Raw genomic sequence first — 18,031 nt, 5'->3', positions numbered from 1 at the left:
TGGAACTGGTCCTCCTGGGAGCAGATATGGTGGAGGCGGAGGAATTGGGAATATGGCATGGCATTTTTGCAAGATGTAGGGTGGGAAGAGGTGTAATCCAGGTAGCTGTGGGAATCGGTGGGTTTGTAAAAAATGTCAGTGTCAAGTCGGTCGTCATTAGTGGAGATGGAGAGGTCCAAAAAGGGGAGACCTTAAATTTACCTGGACCATCTCTGACACTTCCCGCCCCTTCCTTGACCTATCACCTTCATCCCCTCCCCTAATCACCTATTTTACTCTATGCTACTTTCTCCCCACCCCACCCTCCTCGAGCTTATCTCTCCATCCTTCTAGCTCTCTGCCTTTATTCCTGATGAAGGGCTTTTGCCCGAAACATCGATTTTACTGCTCCTCGGATGCTGCCTGAACTGCTGTGCTCTTCCAGCACCACTCATCCAGAACCTTCCTATTCATATACCCATCCAAATGCCTTTTAAATATTGCAATTGTATCAGCCTCCACCGCTTCCACTGGCAGCTCATTCCATACACATACCTCCCTCTACATGAATAAATTGCCCCTTAGGTCTCTTTTATATCTTTCACCTCTCACCCTAAACCTATACCCTCAATCCCAGGGAAAAGACTTTGTCTATTTATCCTATCCATGCCCCTCATAATTTTGTAAACCTCTATAAGATCACTCCTCAGCCTCCGAGGAAAACAACCCCAGCTTGTTCAGCCTCTCCCTATAGCTCAAATCCTCTAACCCTGGCAACATCCTTGTAAATCTTTTCTGAACCCTTTCAAATTTCACAACATCTTTCCGATAGGAGACCTTGCACCCAATATTCCAACACTGGTCAAACCAATGTCCTGTACAGTCACAACATGACCTCCCAACTCCTGTACTTAATACTCTGACTGCTAAAGGAAAGCATATCAAATGCCTTCTTCACTATCCTATCTACCTGCAACTCCATCTTCAAGGAACTATGAACCTGCACTCCAAGGTCTCTTTGTTCAGCAACACTCCCTAGGACCTTACCATTAAGTGTATAAATCTTGCTAAGATTTGCTTTCCCAAAATGCAGCACCTCACATTTATCTGAATTAAACTCCATCTGCCATTTCTCAGCCCATTGGCCCATCTGATCAAGATCCTGTTGTAATCTGAGGTAACCTCTTTGCTGTCCATTACACCTCCAATTTTGGTATCATCTGAAAACGTACTAACTATACGTCTTATGCTCACATCCGAATTATTTATATAAATGACAAAAAGTAATGGACCCAGCACCAATCCTTGTGGCACTCCACTGGTCACAGGACTCCAGTCTGAAAAACAACCCTCCACCACCATTCTTGATTTCTACCTTTGAGCCAGTTCTGTATCCAAATGGCTAGGTCTCCCTGTATTCCATGAGATCTAACCTTGCTCACCAGTCTCCCATGAGGAACCTTGTTGAACACCTTATTGAAGCCCATATAGATCACATTTACCTCTCTGCCCTCATCAATCCTCTTTGCTACTTCTTCAAAAAACTCAATCAAGTTAATGAGACATGATTTCCCACACACAAAGCCATGTTGACTATGCCAAATCAATCCTTGCCTTTCCAAATACATGTACATCCTGTCCCTCAGGATTCCCTCCTACAACTTGCCCACCACCAACGTCAGGCTCACTGGTCAATAGTTCCCTGACTTGTCCTTACCACCCTTCTTAAACAGTGGCACCACGTTAGCCAACCTCCAGTCTTCTGGCACCTCACCTGTGACTATCGATGATACAAGTATCTCAGCAAGAGGTCCAGCAATCACTTCCCTAGCTTTCCATAGAGTCTAGGGTACACCGGATCAGATCCTGGGGATTTATGCCTCTTCATGCATTTCAAGACATCCAACATTTCCTCCTCTGTAATATGGACATTTTTCAAGATGTCACCATCTATTTCCCTGCATTCTATATCTTCCATTTCCTTTTCCACAGAAAATACTGGTGCAAAATACTCATTTATTATCTCCCCCATTTTCTGCTGCTCCACACAAAGGCCGCCTTGCTGATCTTTGAGGGGCCCTATTCTCTCCCTTGTTATCCTTTTGTCCTTAATGTATTCCAAATATGTTTTTTTTGGCTAACTCACTAGACATTTGGTCTGACCACTCTTCAACACAATGTGGGTGAATGGTTGCACATCCTAAGTCAGTTTTTGTTCAATTTTCTTGAACCTGTTTTTGTTTGTTGGCACTTCTTAGTCTTATGAACCCATTTCATTGCTAGTGTTAATAGATTCTTTCTTTTTTTTGCCATGAATCTATAGAGCCCAATGAAATGATTTACCAGTTGATTGTTTACCAGTTGTTCAACAACTGTTTGTTTTGGGACCAATTGTTCTCTGACTGGCTTGTCTTTAAACAGACTGAGTATACTTTGGTCTCTCTTGACCTGTTCAATGTTCATTGAAATTAATTGAATTGCTAAATCAGAATGGCTGAGGTCAAGGCAAGCATGCATGCTCAAGAGGGAGGCCTCTTGATTATGAATCACATAAACATTCTCTACTTTCTTACACCCTTTGTACTGCACTCTTAATTTTAGCATGTCTTGAATCTTGAATCATCAAATGCTGATCATGTAGTTTCAGCTCTACATGCTGTAATTTTTATTTTGTCAGCCATGGTAAACAGTCTGAAAAGACAATGATACTCACCCATGTATATAAAATTGAAGAGATGTCCATTCACAAAAACAGGCTTTTCCCAAACTTGAGTTGATTGGATCACCAATTTCTTCCGGAAACACATTTGGATCTTTACTAATGCTGGTGGCTCTACAGCATTAACACCCTTGTCTAAGTAGTTAGGTGACTTTTTTGCAGCTCAGTAACTATATCCTACTTCTACTATTGTGATCATGTTTCTCCGTAAGGCTTTTGAATTTTGCACTATCTCAAAGTTGCTTTAATCTCATTCTCAAACAGATTCTTACTTTTCTAATATAACATTGTTGTTGTATTTATTAGGCTTAAAATGTTTGAACTCTGTAATATAGCAATGTTGTATCACAGCCTAGATTAGATTGTATTCCCTACAGTATGGAATCAGGCCATTCGGCCCAACAAGTCCTGCATTTTTGCAAACAAAATTGAGTTTCAGACATTTGTTCATCTGCTTTGCCACACATCTCATTCTTTTTGCCCGTTCATTCAGACTGCTACCAAGAATTCCTCCCCCCTCATATACCACACCCACGCCACCCCAGCCCATGTCCTAGGCTTAACCTGCTCTGCTATTTTTCTCTAATCTCTCTTCCCTCTGAAGATTCACATCTTTTGGCTCCATGATCAAATATTCATCAACAAAGATCCCTTCCTAGTCACCAAGCTAGCAGACGCTGTGCATGGTTTCCTCTCTTCAGACATCGTCTTGCTAAGAGTAAACAAGCAGTAGAATTATTCTGGTTAGAATTGGGGAATAGAAAAAAATGCTAGATTTTGTTGGAAATTTCTATAGACCTCCGGATTATGGTGTTAAAATAGTAGGATGCATAAATATGGACAGCAGGAAACTCTTCTATAAGTAGCTGTGGCTGCAATCGGACACTTAATCTTTCACACAGAATGGGAAAAGCTGAAGGGCTTGAATCCCAGAGTGAGTAAAAGTCTTTATGAACCAACAAAAGATTTGACAAAATAAAATCAGTGCTGAATAATGAGCCAGAATTAATCAATAATTAGCAATATGGGAATACATAGCTAACAACTAACATGAGCTTTGAGAGAGGGAATGATGAATCATGAATCAAAGTTTTAAATTGAAGTTAGGCTGATGCACAAATGCTGATGCAGGAATTGTCCACAATGGACTGAGCAAAATTGTTAACAGATAAAACTACATATGAACATGAGTGGTATTCAAAGGGAGTGTTTCCTACAGTACAAGACCTGCATGCACCCTAAAAGGAAATAGTTTTCTTGTGTAATTAAACATGGAATTATAGAATTACTATAGTGCATATTGAGGTCATTCAGCCCATTGTGTCTGCATCAACCCTCTGAACAACATCCCACCCAGATGCACTCCCCAACACTATCTCCGTAATCCCGCATCCTCAGTCGAAAAAAATGAAAAATGTTATAAAAACAAAAAGAAAGCCATGTATATATCTAGAATAGCAAAAATCCTATAGACTGGAATGGATGTAAATAGCAGCAAATAAATGTCAAGATAGTTGCAAAGAGCTACAATAAAACTAGAAGAGAACATATGAGGGCTAGCAAAGGGAAAAATAAAGATTTTTACAAACTTATTAAAAGAAAGAGGGTGAGTAAGGGTAACACTCATCTAAAGATCTTCTGTACATAGGCTACTTTATTGATGAGCCCAATGTTGATTGATCAATGTTAGCTTTGAATCTTTCACATTTAGAATTATCATTTTTAAAACCCCTAATGGCTTTGGCCTTCATTATTGCTGAATCTATTTCAGTCCTAAAATTCCCTGACACCTGTGCTTTCTTGTAATGTTGTCACCTTATGCATCCCCATTATCCCTACATGCCAGCTTCAGTCATCAAGGCCCAAAACTTTGAAATTCCTTTCCTCTTCTCAACAATCTGCCTGCACCATTAAAAGTGTAATTAGATGACCATGAATCCATTGTCAATTATCACAAAATACATCTGGTTCACTACCGTACTTTGGGGAAGGAAACTGCCATACCTGGCCCCACCTACATGTGACTCAGACCCACAGCAATATGGTTAACTCTTAACTGCCCTTTGGGCAATTAGGGATGGGCAATAAATGCTGGCCTAGCTGTGATGCCCTCATCTCATGAATGAATAAAAAAACTCCCTCTTTGATGATGATTTTTGTTAGCTTTCTAATATCTCTTTTTTGAACACAGCATCTGTTTATGTCTTACTTTACGTCTGTGGAATTTCTTTTGGCATTAAAAACCTTTGTTTTGTTGTTGTTGCCTTTAGTTGATTTTCAAGTTAGCAATCACCAAATAAACAAAAATGATTCAAGAGACATGAATGGAATTTAGCCTGGCAGGTACTTTAACATGTTAATCATTTCTTAAAACATTTGTGTTTCTGAAAGTAGTTCCTGTGATTTTAGAACACAAAGTTACTGGAGTAAACATGAAAATAAATTCAATTTTAAGAACTTTGCTCAGGAGGATGAGCAAAGACCTTAGCACGATGGTACGGGGAGTCTTTCCAGATGAGGGGGCAGAAGAGATAAGTAATTGTAAACGGAGATAATGTAACCAAGGGAATAGACATTTTTCTCTGTGGCCAGAATTGAGACTCCTTTAGGATGTGTTGCCTGCCTGATGTCTAGGTTCAGGATATCTCATCTAGATTACAAAGGAATTTGGAGTGGGTGGAGAAAGATCCAGTTGTTATGGTCCATCTTGATACCAATAACATATGTAGAATGAGGAAAGAGGCTCTGCTGAGGGGATACGAGCAGCTAAGGGCTAAATTAAAAACCATAACCAAAAAGGTATTTACCTTTGGATTAATTGCTCAGCCAAAAGCAAATTGGCACAGGGTCAATGAGATTAAAGAGGCAAACGTGTGGCTGAAAGGTTATTGAGGGAGAAAATGGGTTTGAATTCATGGGGCATTGACACCAGTACTGGGGAAGAAGGGAACTGTTCTGAAGGGATGGGCTCCATCTGAATCATGCTGGGACCAAATTCTTGGTGCATCACATAATTAGGGCTATGGATAGAGCTTTAAACTAAACAGTCGTGTGGAAATTTTTGGGAAAAGAAAAAGCGGATAGGTTTGGCAGAGGTTATTAAAGTTTCAGAGCAAGTAATAAAGCCATGAGGTCAGTTATCCAGAAGTCCAGCTTAATTCCCTGGGCTAACAGCCCACCCGAGCAACTGGTAGAATTTAACGCAATTCATAAATCTGGAATATCAAGATGGTTTCAGTAATGACATAGTTCGTTGAAAATGGAGTCACAGGTGGACAGGGGTGGTTAAAGTGGCATTTAGCATGCTTGTCTTCATTGCTCAGAATATTGAGTACAGGAGTTGGGATGTCATGTTGTGGTTGTACAGGATATTGGTGAGGTCACTTTTGGAATACTGTGTACAGTTCTTGTCGCCCTGCAATGGAAAGGATATTATTACATTGGGGAGCGTGCAGAAAAGAGTAACAATGATATTACAGGGACTGGAGGTGTGTGTTGTAAGGAGAGGCTGGATAGCAGGGACATTTTTCATCGAAGTGTTGGAAGTTGAGGGGTGACCTTATAGAGGTTTATAAAATCATGATGGGCTTATTTAACATGAATAGCAAAGGTTTTTTTTCTCCTAGGTAGTGGAGTTCAAAACTAGAGGGAATATTTATAAGGTGAGAGGAGAAAGATTTAAAAGGGGCCAGAGAGGCAACTTTTCCACACAGAGAGTGGAGTGTATGTGGAATGAACTGCCAGAGGAAGTAGAAGATGTAGGTACGGTTACAACATTTAAAAGCCATTTTGACAGATACATGAATAGAAAAGGTTCAGAGAGATATAGGCAAGTGGGACTAGTTTAGTTTGGGAAACTTGGTTGGCATGGACGAGTTGGACCAAAGGGTCTGTTTCCATGCTGTATGACCGTATAACTCAATAAGAGTTCTCAGACCTCTTGAGCATAATATTATAGAACTGAATGGATGTATAAAATCATTAAAAGACTAATGGGATTCTCATCACCATTACAGGGCAACCTGGATTATTGAATGACACGGGTGGGAAATATTTTGTTCGGATAATCAAATGTTCGGGTAATCGAGTGTTCAGGTAACACAGTTTACCTAAGCATCAGGACCTTGAGATCTTGTTTGGATAATCTGAAATTCGGATAATCAATATTCGGAGAAGCAAGGTTGTACTGTATATTAGTTTGATATCGCTGGGAACAGTGACTTTTCATAGATTTTCTATGGGAATTTTCATGGCAGGTTATTTTCAGCAGGCCATATACAGGCCAACGGGAATTTGTATAACCTGGGCAAATAACTGTTAATCTCTTTTACTAATTAGATTGAAGAATCATCAATAAGCAGTGAGCCTTGAAACAGGACTTAAGGTAAAATATTGAATTCAGTGTAAAGTCAATGTGACTGCACAGAATAAGGAGAGAAAAATTAGAATTATTAGAACAAGAGAAAGTATGATAAAAGCAAGGGAAAAAAATTAACATAGCTTTTTTTTTGGAAAAAAACCAATAATTAAGAGCCAAAGGAATTAATCTACAGATTATCATTGAATTTCTGCAGTGAAAGAAAGGAAACCAACTGGAAATAGTTGTTTCCAATGCCACCTGAGCATAACTCCTTCAACATTCTTCAGGAAACCATGTTAACAGTGTTGACTGGTTTAAACACCCTGCTGTCCTGACCGATAAAGAAAAGTGCAGGCACAAGATTAGAAAACTAACAGGGAAATGGGTACTTTAAAATAATGGCTTATCAAATCACTATTTTTCATTAAGATGATGTTGCCAGGTTTGGAGGGTTTGAGCTATAGGGAGAGGTTGAATAGGCTGGGGCTGCTTTCCTGGGAATGTTGGAGGCTGAGGGGTTACCTTATGGAGGTTTATAAGATCATGAGGGGCATGGATAGGGTAAATAGACAAGATCTTGTCTCTGGGATAGGGGCGTTCATAACTAGAGGGCTAAGGTTTAAGGTGAGACAGGAAAGATTTAAAAGGGACTTAAGGGGCAATTTTTTTCATGTAGAGAGTGGCGAATGTATTGAATGAGCTGCCAGAGGAAGTGGTGGAGACTGGTACAACCACAACATTTAAAAGACATCTGGATTGGTTTATGAATGGGAAGGGTTTAGAGGAATACGTGCCAAGTGCTGGCAAATAGAACTAGATTAATTAAAGATATCTGGTCGGCATAGATGAGTTGGACCGAAGGGTCTGTTTCCATGCTGTACATCTGTGTAACTCTATGACTCTAAGACAGGTGATTAAATCTGTTTGAAACATTTCCTTAAATACTCTATAAAAAGTTGTAATAATTTCAAAATAACTTACTGAGCGGCTGTAGGATCTGTGGTTTGAGCAGAACCGTTACGTTTTTCTTCTGACTGGCCACTTCCCGTGTATTGTGCTGAAGTGGTTGAATTAATTTTGATTTCTTTACGATTTACAACCTCAAATTTATTCTGCTCAATTAATCCTGATTGGTCAGATATCTGCTCTGTGGAAGGAGTCTCAAGACAGGTTACCATCAATGTTCTGTTGCCATTCTCCCCAGCATTGCTGTCAAGGCCTGCTGTCATCTGCTTACTAAGAGGCTCCTTTTCTGCAGCATCATTCCGCTTTGGGACTGGAGTTCCATTCCGATATTCAGTGTTCAAATCTAGGCTGCTGACACTTTCACTTTGAGGTGGAGTTAATGATTGTTTTGGTTTGGATTTTGAGGTACGACTAAAAAAACTTCCCAATTTCTGTCGAAGCCCTTCCTCAGGTTGGTTCAAACCAATGGTTGGAAATAATCCAATGGCTTCACTATCTTTTGGTTCCTCCTGAGCTGAAGACTTCTCTTTGTCCACAGAACCCTGAAAAACCTTTACCAACGCAAGAAAAGAATAGATCATTGCAGCTTTAAGCTTTAAATTTAGTTTTTATTCACTTAAACAGTAATTTGAAAACACATTCCAGAAATCAGAATGGATATTACCTTTGCCAGGTCTGTAACCAACTTATTTGCAGACCCAGAGAAAGCCTGTTCATTTATTTTTCCATCTTTTGGGGTCACTGCAGTTTGCTTGTCCTTAAGACTAGAACAAAAATAGAGAAAAAAATAAATACAGCAGCAAAAATTGTAGCAGGCAAAATAATCAGTACATTAAAAGGAGTCAGTTACACACTTACACCTACCTTTACCTTTCTGTTTTTTAACCCCTATTCTAGGGTAATATTTTGAAATGTCATATATCTATGTCATCCTTATTGGGCAGGAAGTGTATGAGAGTGCCAATCAGTTCCTGAAAATGAGTGATTTAGTACACCCTCCACCTCAGTCCTGGCTTTGTGCTCTCTTACTGATTCCCTGTCCAACTTTATTTCAGGAACCAGTCCCTGGAAGGTTAGTCATGTAGTTATGGATTGCAGTTGTCAAGGTCAAGCACAGGCAAGATGGACCAAATGGTCTCATTGTGTACTGGAAATTTCTTATGATTTTATGGCACGGTACACTTTCGATCTTTAAAACGTGGTGAGGTATCAAATGAGCTGCCATAACCAAATACCAACCATTGGTAGCTATAATATTTATTTTCATGAGACGTAGAGTTAGTTCCAGCATTTTTAAAACAGACAATTATGGATACTTTTTCAAAGTTGCAGGTTTTGACTTATATGAGAATTAAAGAACTAGGCCTATATCGAAAACACTGCTAAGAAATATAAGAAATCGTACTGCAATATACTAAGGAGTGTCCATGGTGGAGGAAGACATCAGTCAGAGCTATTGTAAAAATAATCCAATTATCATGTTCCAGTGGCACAGGCACAAAGGTTAAAGGATAGAATTTTAATGTGTGTTATATAACACCTTGTTGTAACTTTGGCAGAAAGCTGGAAGAAACCATGAAGTTAAAAAGGACATTTATATAGTGTCTTTTACAACTTCAAGAGAAATTGTATAAATGGCTACTTTGATCTTTCCTTGGGTTTCCCTTAAAGCCTTTAGGAAAGATTGAGAGACCTGATGAGAAATTCCAACTATTACGTTGAAACTTCTCTTGGCTTGTGATTTGCAATTAAATTCCAAGTGATTATATTCATATTCATGATACTGCTACAAATTATTAACCAAGGGATTCTTCCCTCCCAGTGTCAAAACCTGAGAATGAAACAGGGAGTGTTCATGGTGTGTCACAACTATAGTGCAGTATTATGACACTTCTAGATGATTCAACAAGGCATTCACTGTGTTCTCCCATTGAAATGAATGACCACAAGAATGTAGCCTTGCTAGACTGAGTCTGCACATGTAATAACAAGTTCTTATTTCTGTAGGGGAGAGAACCAACCTCATGAAATTAATTAGCATAATCAGATAGAACTTCTTTGTGGTTCTTCTAGTCTCCGATATTACTTGGTTGATTCCCTGGTTTAAATGGCTGTTTATGTTGTTAACAATTGTGTTTACATCAGTCTTGTGCAAATGTTGCAGTGGATATTTGGGTAATCACACATGGAAATTCAAATAACTCATTAACAGAACAAGAAACATAATTTAATCAAAACATAACCAATGTAAATTAAAATAATCCAGGACAGGCCCTTTTAATAATGTCATCCTGGAATTTCTGTGTGTAAACACAGTCCCATTAATAAAAACTACACCTAAAAACTAATTGAAAAGGTATTTTTTCATACAGCTCATTTCCTTTCACAGTGATCTTTTGTGAATTCTGTAATCAACTCCAGGGAAAGACCCTACAGAGGAGCTATTAACAACATTAAAGGGTCAAATTACAAAACAGTCAAGCAAATTTTGTGACCAATGACGGACTGCCAACTATTTAATTGTTAGCTGGTGATTGATATGTGAAATTTCATTACTTTTGTTATAAGTTTTCCAAGCAAACAATTGATAAGTTCTCACAAATAGTTTCTGATTCCTGATATGCAAATCTAACCTAAAAGTTAATCAGATAGCATATTGGTATCATCATTGGACTAAGAATTCAAGTACCCACTTAATGCTCTGGGGACCAGGATTTGAATTCCACCACCAATTTGAATTTTAAAGGAATTGTGAATTAAGAGCTGAATGATGACCATGAAATCATAGTTGTGTGTTGTAAAAATCTCTGATCCATTAATACCTAATAAAGTAGGAAATCTGCTTTCCTTACCTGGTCTGACCAACATGGGACTCCAGACCACAGCAATTTGGTTGACTTTAATTGACCTCTCAGTAATTAGGGATGGGCAATAAATGCTGGTGACTCTTAATAATAAGTCACTCAATTCTGTCAAACCACTGAGAAGTCTCAATAAAGGAATGAAAACAGAGGAACCATCTGGTATCGAAGTAGGCACTAGGAAAGACAATGGCAAACCTGGCCCTGCAAAGTCTTCCTTACTAACACCTGGGGCCCAGTGTCAAAATGGGGAAAGCTGTCTGAAAAATCCTGATGCTGTTATGACCATGGAATTATATATGACAGACAACAACCCAGACAATACCATCACCATCACTGGTTATATCCTCTCCCAACAGCAGAACTGACACAGCAGGAGTGGTGGCACAATGATTTACAGTGAGGATGGAATTGTCCTTGGAGTCTTCAACATTGATGCTGAACCCATGAAGCCTCATGGCACCAAGTCAAACATAGGCAACAAAATCTCCTGTGCTACCAGATATCATGTCTGCCCTCTATTGATGAGCAAATATTCCTCTATTTGAACACCACATGGAGGAAGTACTAAGGGTGGCAAGGGAGCAGACTGTTCTCTTGATGGGGGATTTCAATGTCAATTGTCAAGTGTGGCTCAGCTGGGCTTTTGCCCAAAATGTCGATCTAGCTGCACTTTGGATGCTGCCTGAACTGCTGTGCTCTTCCAGCACCACTAATCCAGAATCTGGTTTCCAGCATCTGCAGTCATTGTTTTTACCTCAGCTGTATAACTACTGATACAGATGGCCAACTGCTAAAGCTAGACTTTGTCTATGGCTAGTGGTGTGGGAATTGACAAGAAGGAAAAACATACTTGACCTCTTCCTTACCAATCTGTCTGCCATAGATTTATTTGTCCATGACAGTATGGGTAAAAGAGTGATCATCGCACATTCCATGTGGAGACAAAGTCCCATTTTCACATTGAAGATGCCACCCCATCATGTTGTGCGGCTATCACAATGTTAAATGAGATAGACCCAGAGCAATTCTAATCATGTTGTGCGGCTATCATGATGTTAATGAGATAGACCCAGAGCAAGACTGGACATCAATAAGATTTGTGGGCCATAACAGTAGCAGAGTCACAGACCCAACACAGTTTGCAGCATCATAGCTGGACATACACTGCATTCTACCACTGCCACCAAAGCAGGATGTCAACTCTGGTTGAATGAAGAAGTCATGCTAGGAGCAGCACCTAAAAGTAAAGTGTCAGTCTGATGAAGCAACAACACAGGATTGCTTGCATGACATAGAGCAAAAGCATCAAGCTATAAACGAACTAAGCTATCTCACAATTAATGAACCAGAGCCAATATCTGCAGTCCTGCCTCACATAGATGAAAATATTAATGGACAATTAAACAACTGACTCAGAGAAAGTTCATGACATTTGCATTCTCAGTAATGTAGGAGCCCAGCACATCAGTAGGACAAATAAGGGAACAAATCTAGCACTGCCCTATCAGTCTACTCTCGATCATCAGTAAAGTGGTGGAGGGGGTCATCGCCAATCATACCAAGCTGCACTTGCTTACCAATAACCTGTGCAATTCTGCAGTCTTGTGCTCCTTCAGGGCCACTCAGGTCCTGAATTTACTACAGTCTTGGTTCAATCCTAAAGCTGAACTCCAGAGGTGAGATGAGAGTGACAGCCTTGGACATCAAGGCCACATTTGACCAAATCTGGCATCAATGAGCTCTAGAATGAATGAGAATCAGGTGGCAAATTCTCTGCAGATTAAAACCAAAGCTAGCATATAGGGAGATAGTCATGGTTTTTGGAGGTCAGTCATTTCAGTTTAGGTTATCACTGAGGAGTTCCTCAGGGTAGTGTACTGGGACCAACTATCTTCAGCTGCTTCTTCAACCTTCATAACATCAGTCATAGGATGATACTGACAATTGCACAATGTTCAACACCATTTGTGACTCCTCAGATACTGAGGCAGTGTACGTCCAAATGCAGCATGACCTGAACAGTATCCAGGCTTCAGTGGAATGTGACAAGTAACATTCATGCCACACAAATGACATGCAATTATCAAATCTGTCAAGAGACAATCTAACCACGCTTACTTTCAATAATGATACAATCACTGAATTCCCTCTGAATATGTCAGAGGCTAGGAATTTCACAGGTCTAGCAGCTACTTGACTTGGGATTCACTTAGCTCAGTCAGGAGAGGTTCTACCAAGGAATTCCTACTGATAGACCTTGAACTCTGCCAGCCATCACTCATATCTGTCTTTTCAAAGTCTGTCCACCATCCACACAGTTCACGTGATGAGTGTGGTGATGAGTGTGATGGAATGCTCTTCATTTGTCTGGATGGGTGCAGCTGGAATGACCTTCAAGAGGTTTGACCACATTCAGGACAAAACAGCTTGATTCATTGTTACCCAATCCACCCACCCTCATTATTTACTTCTTCCATGAATGATGCACCATCGTGGAATTGTTTACAATCTACGAGATGCATTGCAGTAACTTAAAGGCTTTTTCAACAAAATTTTTCGAATCCACAAACTCTGCTACCTAGAAAGATAAAGGCAGTAAATGTATGGGAACATTATTACTTACAAGTTCCCTTCCATGGCTCATCCTCACTTACAACTAAATCACTGTCCTTCACTGTCACTGGGTCAAAATCCAAAAACTCCCTTCCTAACAGCACCGTATGTGCAAGAAGACGAATCACCGCAATCGACCAGAGAGCAATTAATGTTAGGCAATAGGTGCTGGTCAATGATGTCCATATCGCATGAAAAAAACGTCATTATTGCTATTCCTGCGTCTGACATATTTCAACAATAGGACAGGCACACCAGAGATTGTGGCACAGTGGTATACAGTCAAGGTGGAGTTGACCTCAAAGCAGTCAAGATTGACTTCAACTCCATGAAGTCCCATGTCATCAGGTCAAAGGTGTCAAATAAACTTTTGCTGAATTCCACTTACTGCCCTCCAATACCACACACACCTCACCGCTCACCACCCTCCTCCCCCCACCCCCCACATCCCCCCCACCCCCACCCCGGTCCCTCTTCCCTCGGCTTATGCATCAGTACTTCCCCATATTGAACACTATGTAGAAAATGCATTGAGGGCTCCAGGGTACAAATGTACTCTGGTGCTGAGGGTGTTTAAGGTCCATCATCAAGAATTTCTTGATGGAAACATTATTGACCAAGCTGGTTGAGTTCTAAATGATATAGCTGCTACACTGCGTCTGCAACAAATGATGAGGATGTTAAGAAGACCAAGATGTATCTGTCTACAGCAGAATTGTAAGAATGGCCACTGCACAGTCCTTGTGGAAATGAAGTCCTATCTTCATGTTGAGGATAACCTCCACTGTGTTGTGTGGCCCTACCACCATCCTAAATGGGATAGACTTTAATCAGATCTAGTAACTCAAGTCTAGGTATTCATTAAATGGTGTGGACCATCAGCATCAGGAGAATTAGATCCAACCACAATCTGTAACCTTGCGGCCTGGCATATCACCACTCCAGCATGACCATCAAACTGGATGATCAAACCTGAACCAATGATGCTGCCAAAGGCCATGCATGAAGTAGCATCAGACACATTTAAAAATAAAGTATCAACCTGAAAATTACAACACAGGACCACCTGCATGACAAACAGTATAAATACTACATGATTTAAAAGCTAAGTGGTTCCACAATCCTAGATGAGTTCTTGGCTCTGCAGTCCTGCCTCATCCAGTTGTGAATAACGCTGGACAATTAATTACTGAATTAGAAGTGGAAACTCTGCAAATATGTTCATTCTCAATAATGGGGAATCCAAGCACAAAAGACAAGGCTAAATCATTTGAAACAATCTTCATCCACAAGTGCTGAATGAACAATCAAACTTGGCTTTGTCCTGAGGTTCCAAGCACCACGGTTTTCAGCCATTTTAATTCAGTGGGAATCCAGGAACATCGCTTCATTGGTTGGAATCACTGCTAGCACACAGGAACATGGTTGTGCTTGTTGGAGTCAGTCATCTCAGCAATTAAGGCATCTCTCTAGAGTTCCTCAGGGTTATGTCTGAAGCACAGTCTTGTTCAGCTCTTTCCATCATAAGATCAGAAGTGATTAAATTCAATGATGATGACCCAATGATTGGCATCATTCTCAACTCTTCAGACACAGAAACTGTCCATGTCCAAGGCAGAAAGACCTGGATAACATTTGGGTTTGGGCTGATAAGTGATAAGTGACATTTGTGCCTTACAAATATCAGTCAATGAGCATTTGAGAAGATAACAATTATCCCTTGATATTCAATGGTATTACTATTGCTGAATATCCTACTAACAACATCCCAGTGTTACCATTAACCAGAAACTCAACTGGACTAGTCACATAATTACACCTGACTCCTCAGACCATGTCCACCATCTACAAGACATGTATCGGGAATTTTCAGGGTACTCTGCACCTGCAGTTGGAGAATGCAGCTCCAACAATACTCAAGAGGTTCAACACCAACCAAGACAAAGCATCCAATTTGAATAGCACACTCTTAAACATTCATTCCAACCACCACCAATGCATACTGGCAACAGTTCATTTTTCCAAATGCATTACATTAATCATCTAGCGGGACAAAATCAGTGGGAAAATGGGAACTGTATCACCTGCAAGTTATCCTCTTAGCCACACACCTACTTGAACTAATTATATCACTGTCACTTCACTATCTCTGGGTCAAAATCATGAAACTCCTTTCCTAACAGCATGTGACTGTACCTATCTCCATCAACTGCAATGGGGCAGCAAATGCTGGCCTAGCCAGCAATGCCCACACTCCTTGGAAAAATATTTTAAAAAGATTCTTGTGTGACGTACTGCACAATTCATTTTAATGCAAAAAATGGTTTGCATTTTTTTCAGTAATGCCAAATCATTTATGATCAATTTGAACATTTTAGCATCCATTCCATGCCTGAAGTACAGTGCTGTGTAATTTAATTTCAAGGCCACTATTTATACCTTAAGTGACTGATATTGTCACGGTGAGATCTATGACAATGTTTCTTTACCATGGTTACAAATGGAGTAGGGCTTAAAATGACTAAGCAAGATAATATTTTAATAGTAGTTAATAACGATCCTGCATCATTTCTGTCAAAGCATCTACACCTGTTTTCTGTTTATAAGTGCTGATGGATGTTTTACCCATATTTAACATCGTTTAATGTGTAAAACATATCTAGCAAAGATGTTTAATAGAATACTTACTTTCAACGTTTGATACCAGATAAATACTTACTTGACTCAACCAGGTGTGATTTGACTAATAAATATCTCTCAGGAAACTAAACTATTTATCACCTGAACACAAAATCCATTCTCAGAAATTTTCCTTTTGTTTAATGATTTTATTACTCTCTGGATTCAATAATGGCAATCATAGTCACACAGCACAAAAACAGACCCTTTAGTCCAACCAGTCCATAATCCCACATTAAACTAGTCCCACTTGCCTGCACTTGGTCCATATCCCTCCAAACATTTTGAATTAGAATTGCTACGGTATGGAAACAGGCCCATTGGCCTGGCAAGTCCACACCGACCATCCAGTCGAAGAGTAACCCACCCAGATCCATATTACTCAACAATTTCCCCCGAATAATGAATCTAACCTAAATATCCCTGAACACTATGGGCAAATTAGCACGGGGAGAATGTGCAAATTCCACACAGACAATCGCCCAAAGCTGGATTCAAACCAGATTCCTGGCACTGTGCGGCAGCAGTGCTAACCACTGTGCCACCCCTCTTTAAGACAAGAAATGGATTAAAATTTTCTTATTCATGCATTGATCCCAAATATCTTTTCAACGGTATTAATGTACCTACATCCACCACTTCCTCTGGAAGTTTATTCCTCAAACGAACCACTCTCCAATCATTAAGATTTTGTGAAAACAGCTTACGTTGTACTGGTGCAGTACTCCACTTACTCAGGCTTTCAATTTATTGCCATTTTCCAAAACATTTATCAGAAGGATTTATGTTCGCTCACCATTGGCAATTATAGGGAGTGATAATATCTGAGAGTGCTGTAATCTATCTTCAAACTGTGTAAGATCTTAGGTGTCCTCTGCACAAATTTGTCTCTCTCACACTCCTGACCGTTCCTCCTGACAGATTGGTGCCTCTCACTTTCTCGTTCTTGTAATCCTCACATACTGTCTTTGTCCCCTCTTCAACACAGATCGTCCCTTTTATCTGTCTTGCCTATCTCCGTAGCCCTCTATTGATAAGCTGCTCTAGCTTCCTTTTGCTATTCGTTTGTATTGATCTCCCAAGTACACATACCCTGTAGTTTAGTTCTACTACTCTTTCTGTGGTAACAAGGAAGCAAAGATCTCGCACTTGCTGTCAGACCAAAACTCAAATCTATTTTAGTACACTGGTTCATGTTGTTTTCCATGTCCAATGACACTGCTTAACTAAAGCAGGTGACAGACGGCTCTTTGATTTACCTTACTGTTTCGGAAGTAGTTTTCGTTGGGTTATCCTCCACAGACTTGTTCGAAGAAAATAGTTTAGACAAGTTAATTGCGATGTCCTCCTGCCAGATATTGGATAGTTTAAACGCGCTCATTTCTCCCTAAAAGACGAAGGGAGCGGCTGAAATCTCGGCCAGTGAACTTGGATATTACACCGAGGCTGGGCAAGAAAACGCGAGGTGAAACTGGTCAAACTTGTAAGGCTGGGCTGGAAATACACGATATTATTAATAGTCAAAAACCGTGTAGGAGGAGTTTCTCTATCCTAATTGCGTTTTCAAACATGTGTATACGCACTTCAAGAGAATAATATTAATAGTTCTATATTCTACTGTGTTGAACATACTGCTAATGTAGCATCCTTATTCTTCTATTTTTGTTAATTTATATTTGACTTTAAACCCTGGGATGTAATCTCTCGTTCTGCAGTAGAAATGTGGCAATGGTATCAGAAATGACTGTCTCCCTCGGGTGGGGTGGTGGGGTGGGGGAACGAGTAACATTTCAGTGTAATTCTGGTCTCCTTCCTATCGGAAAGATGTTGTGAAACTTGAAAGGGTTCAGA

The 18,031-nt window shown here is 40.0% G+C and overlaps 1 protein-coding gene across 2 annotated transcripts in view; it reads right to left on the bottom strand.

Annotated features, from left to right (window-relative positions):
- Nucleotides 1-17,634, bottom strand: part of LOC132821040 (uncharacterized) — a 99,616-nt gene extending 81,982 nt beyond the window's left edge. For both annotated transcript variants that reach the window (XM_060833531.1, XM_060833532.1), the window contains exons 1-3: nucleotides 17,440-17,634; nucleotides 8,689-8,788; nucleotides 8,040-8,575 (exon numbers count right to left, since the gene is read on the bottom strand). In XM_060833531.1, the coding sequence (XP_060689514.1) occupies nucleotides 8,040-8,575; nucleotides 8,689-8,788; nucleotides 17,440-17,561 (758 nt within the window). In that variant the 5' untranslated portion in view covers nucleotides 17,562-17,634. The remainder of the gene's footprint in view (nucleotides 1-8,039; nucleotides 8,576-8,688; nucleotides 8,789-17,439) is intronic.
- Between the last annotated feature and the right edge of the window lie 397 nt (nucleotides 17,635-18,031).

This window comes from Hemiscyllium ocellatum, chromosome 12 (genome assembly GCF_020745735.1).
Source record: "Hemiscyllium ocellatum isolate sHemOce1 chromosome 12, sHemOce1.pat.X.cur, whole genome shotgun sequence".
NCBI classification, from domain to species: Eukaryota; Metazoa; Chordata; class Chondrichthyes; order Orectolobiformes; family Hemiscylliidae; genus Hemiscyllium; species Hemiscyllium ocellatum.
Note: the sequence above shows the minus strand (reverse complement) of the source record. Positions and strands in the feature narration are given on the sequence as shown.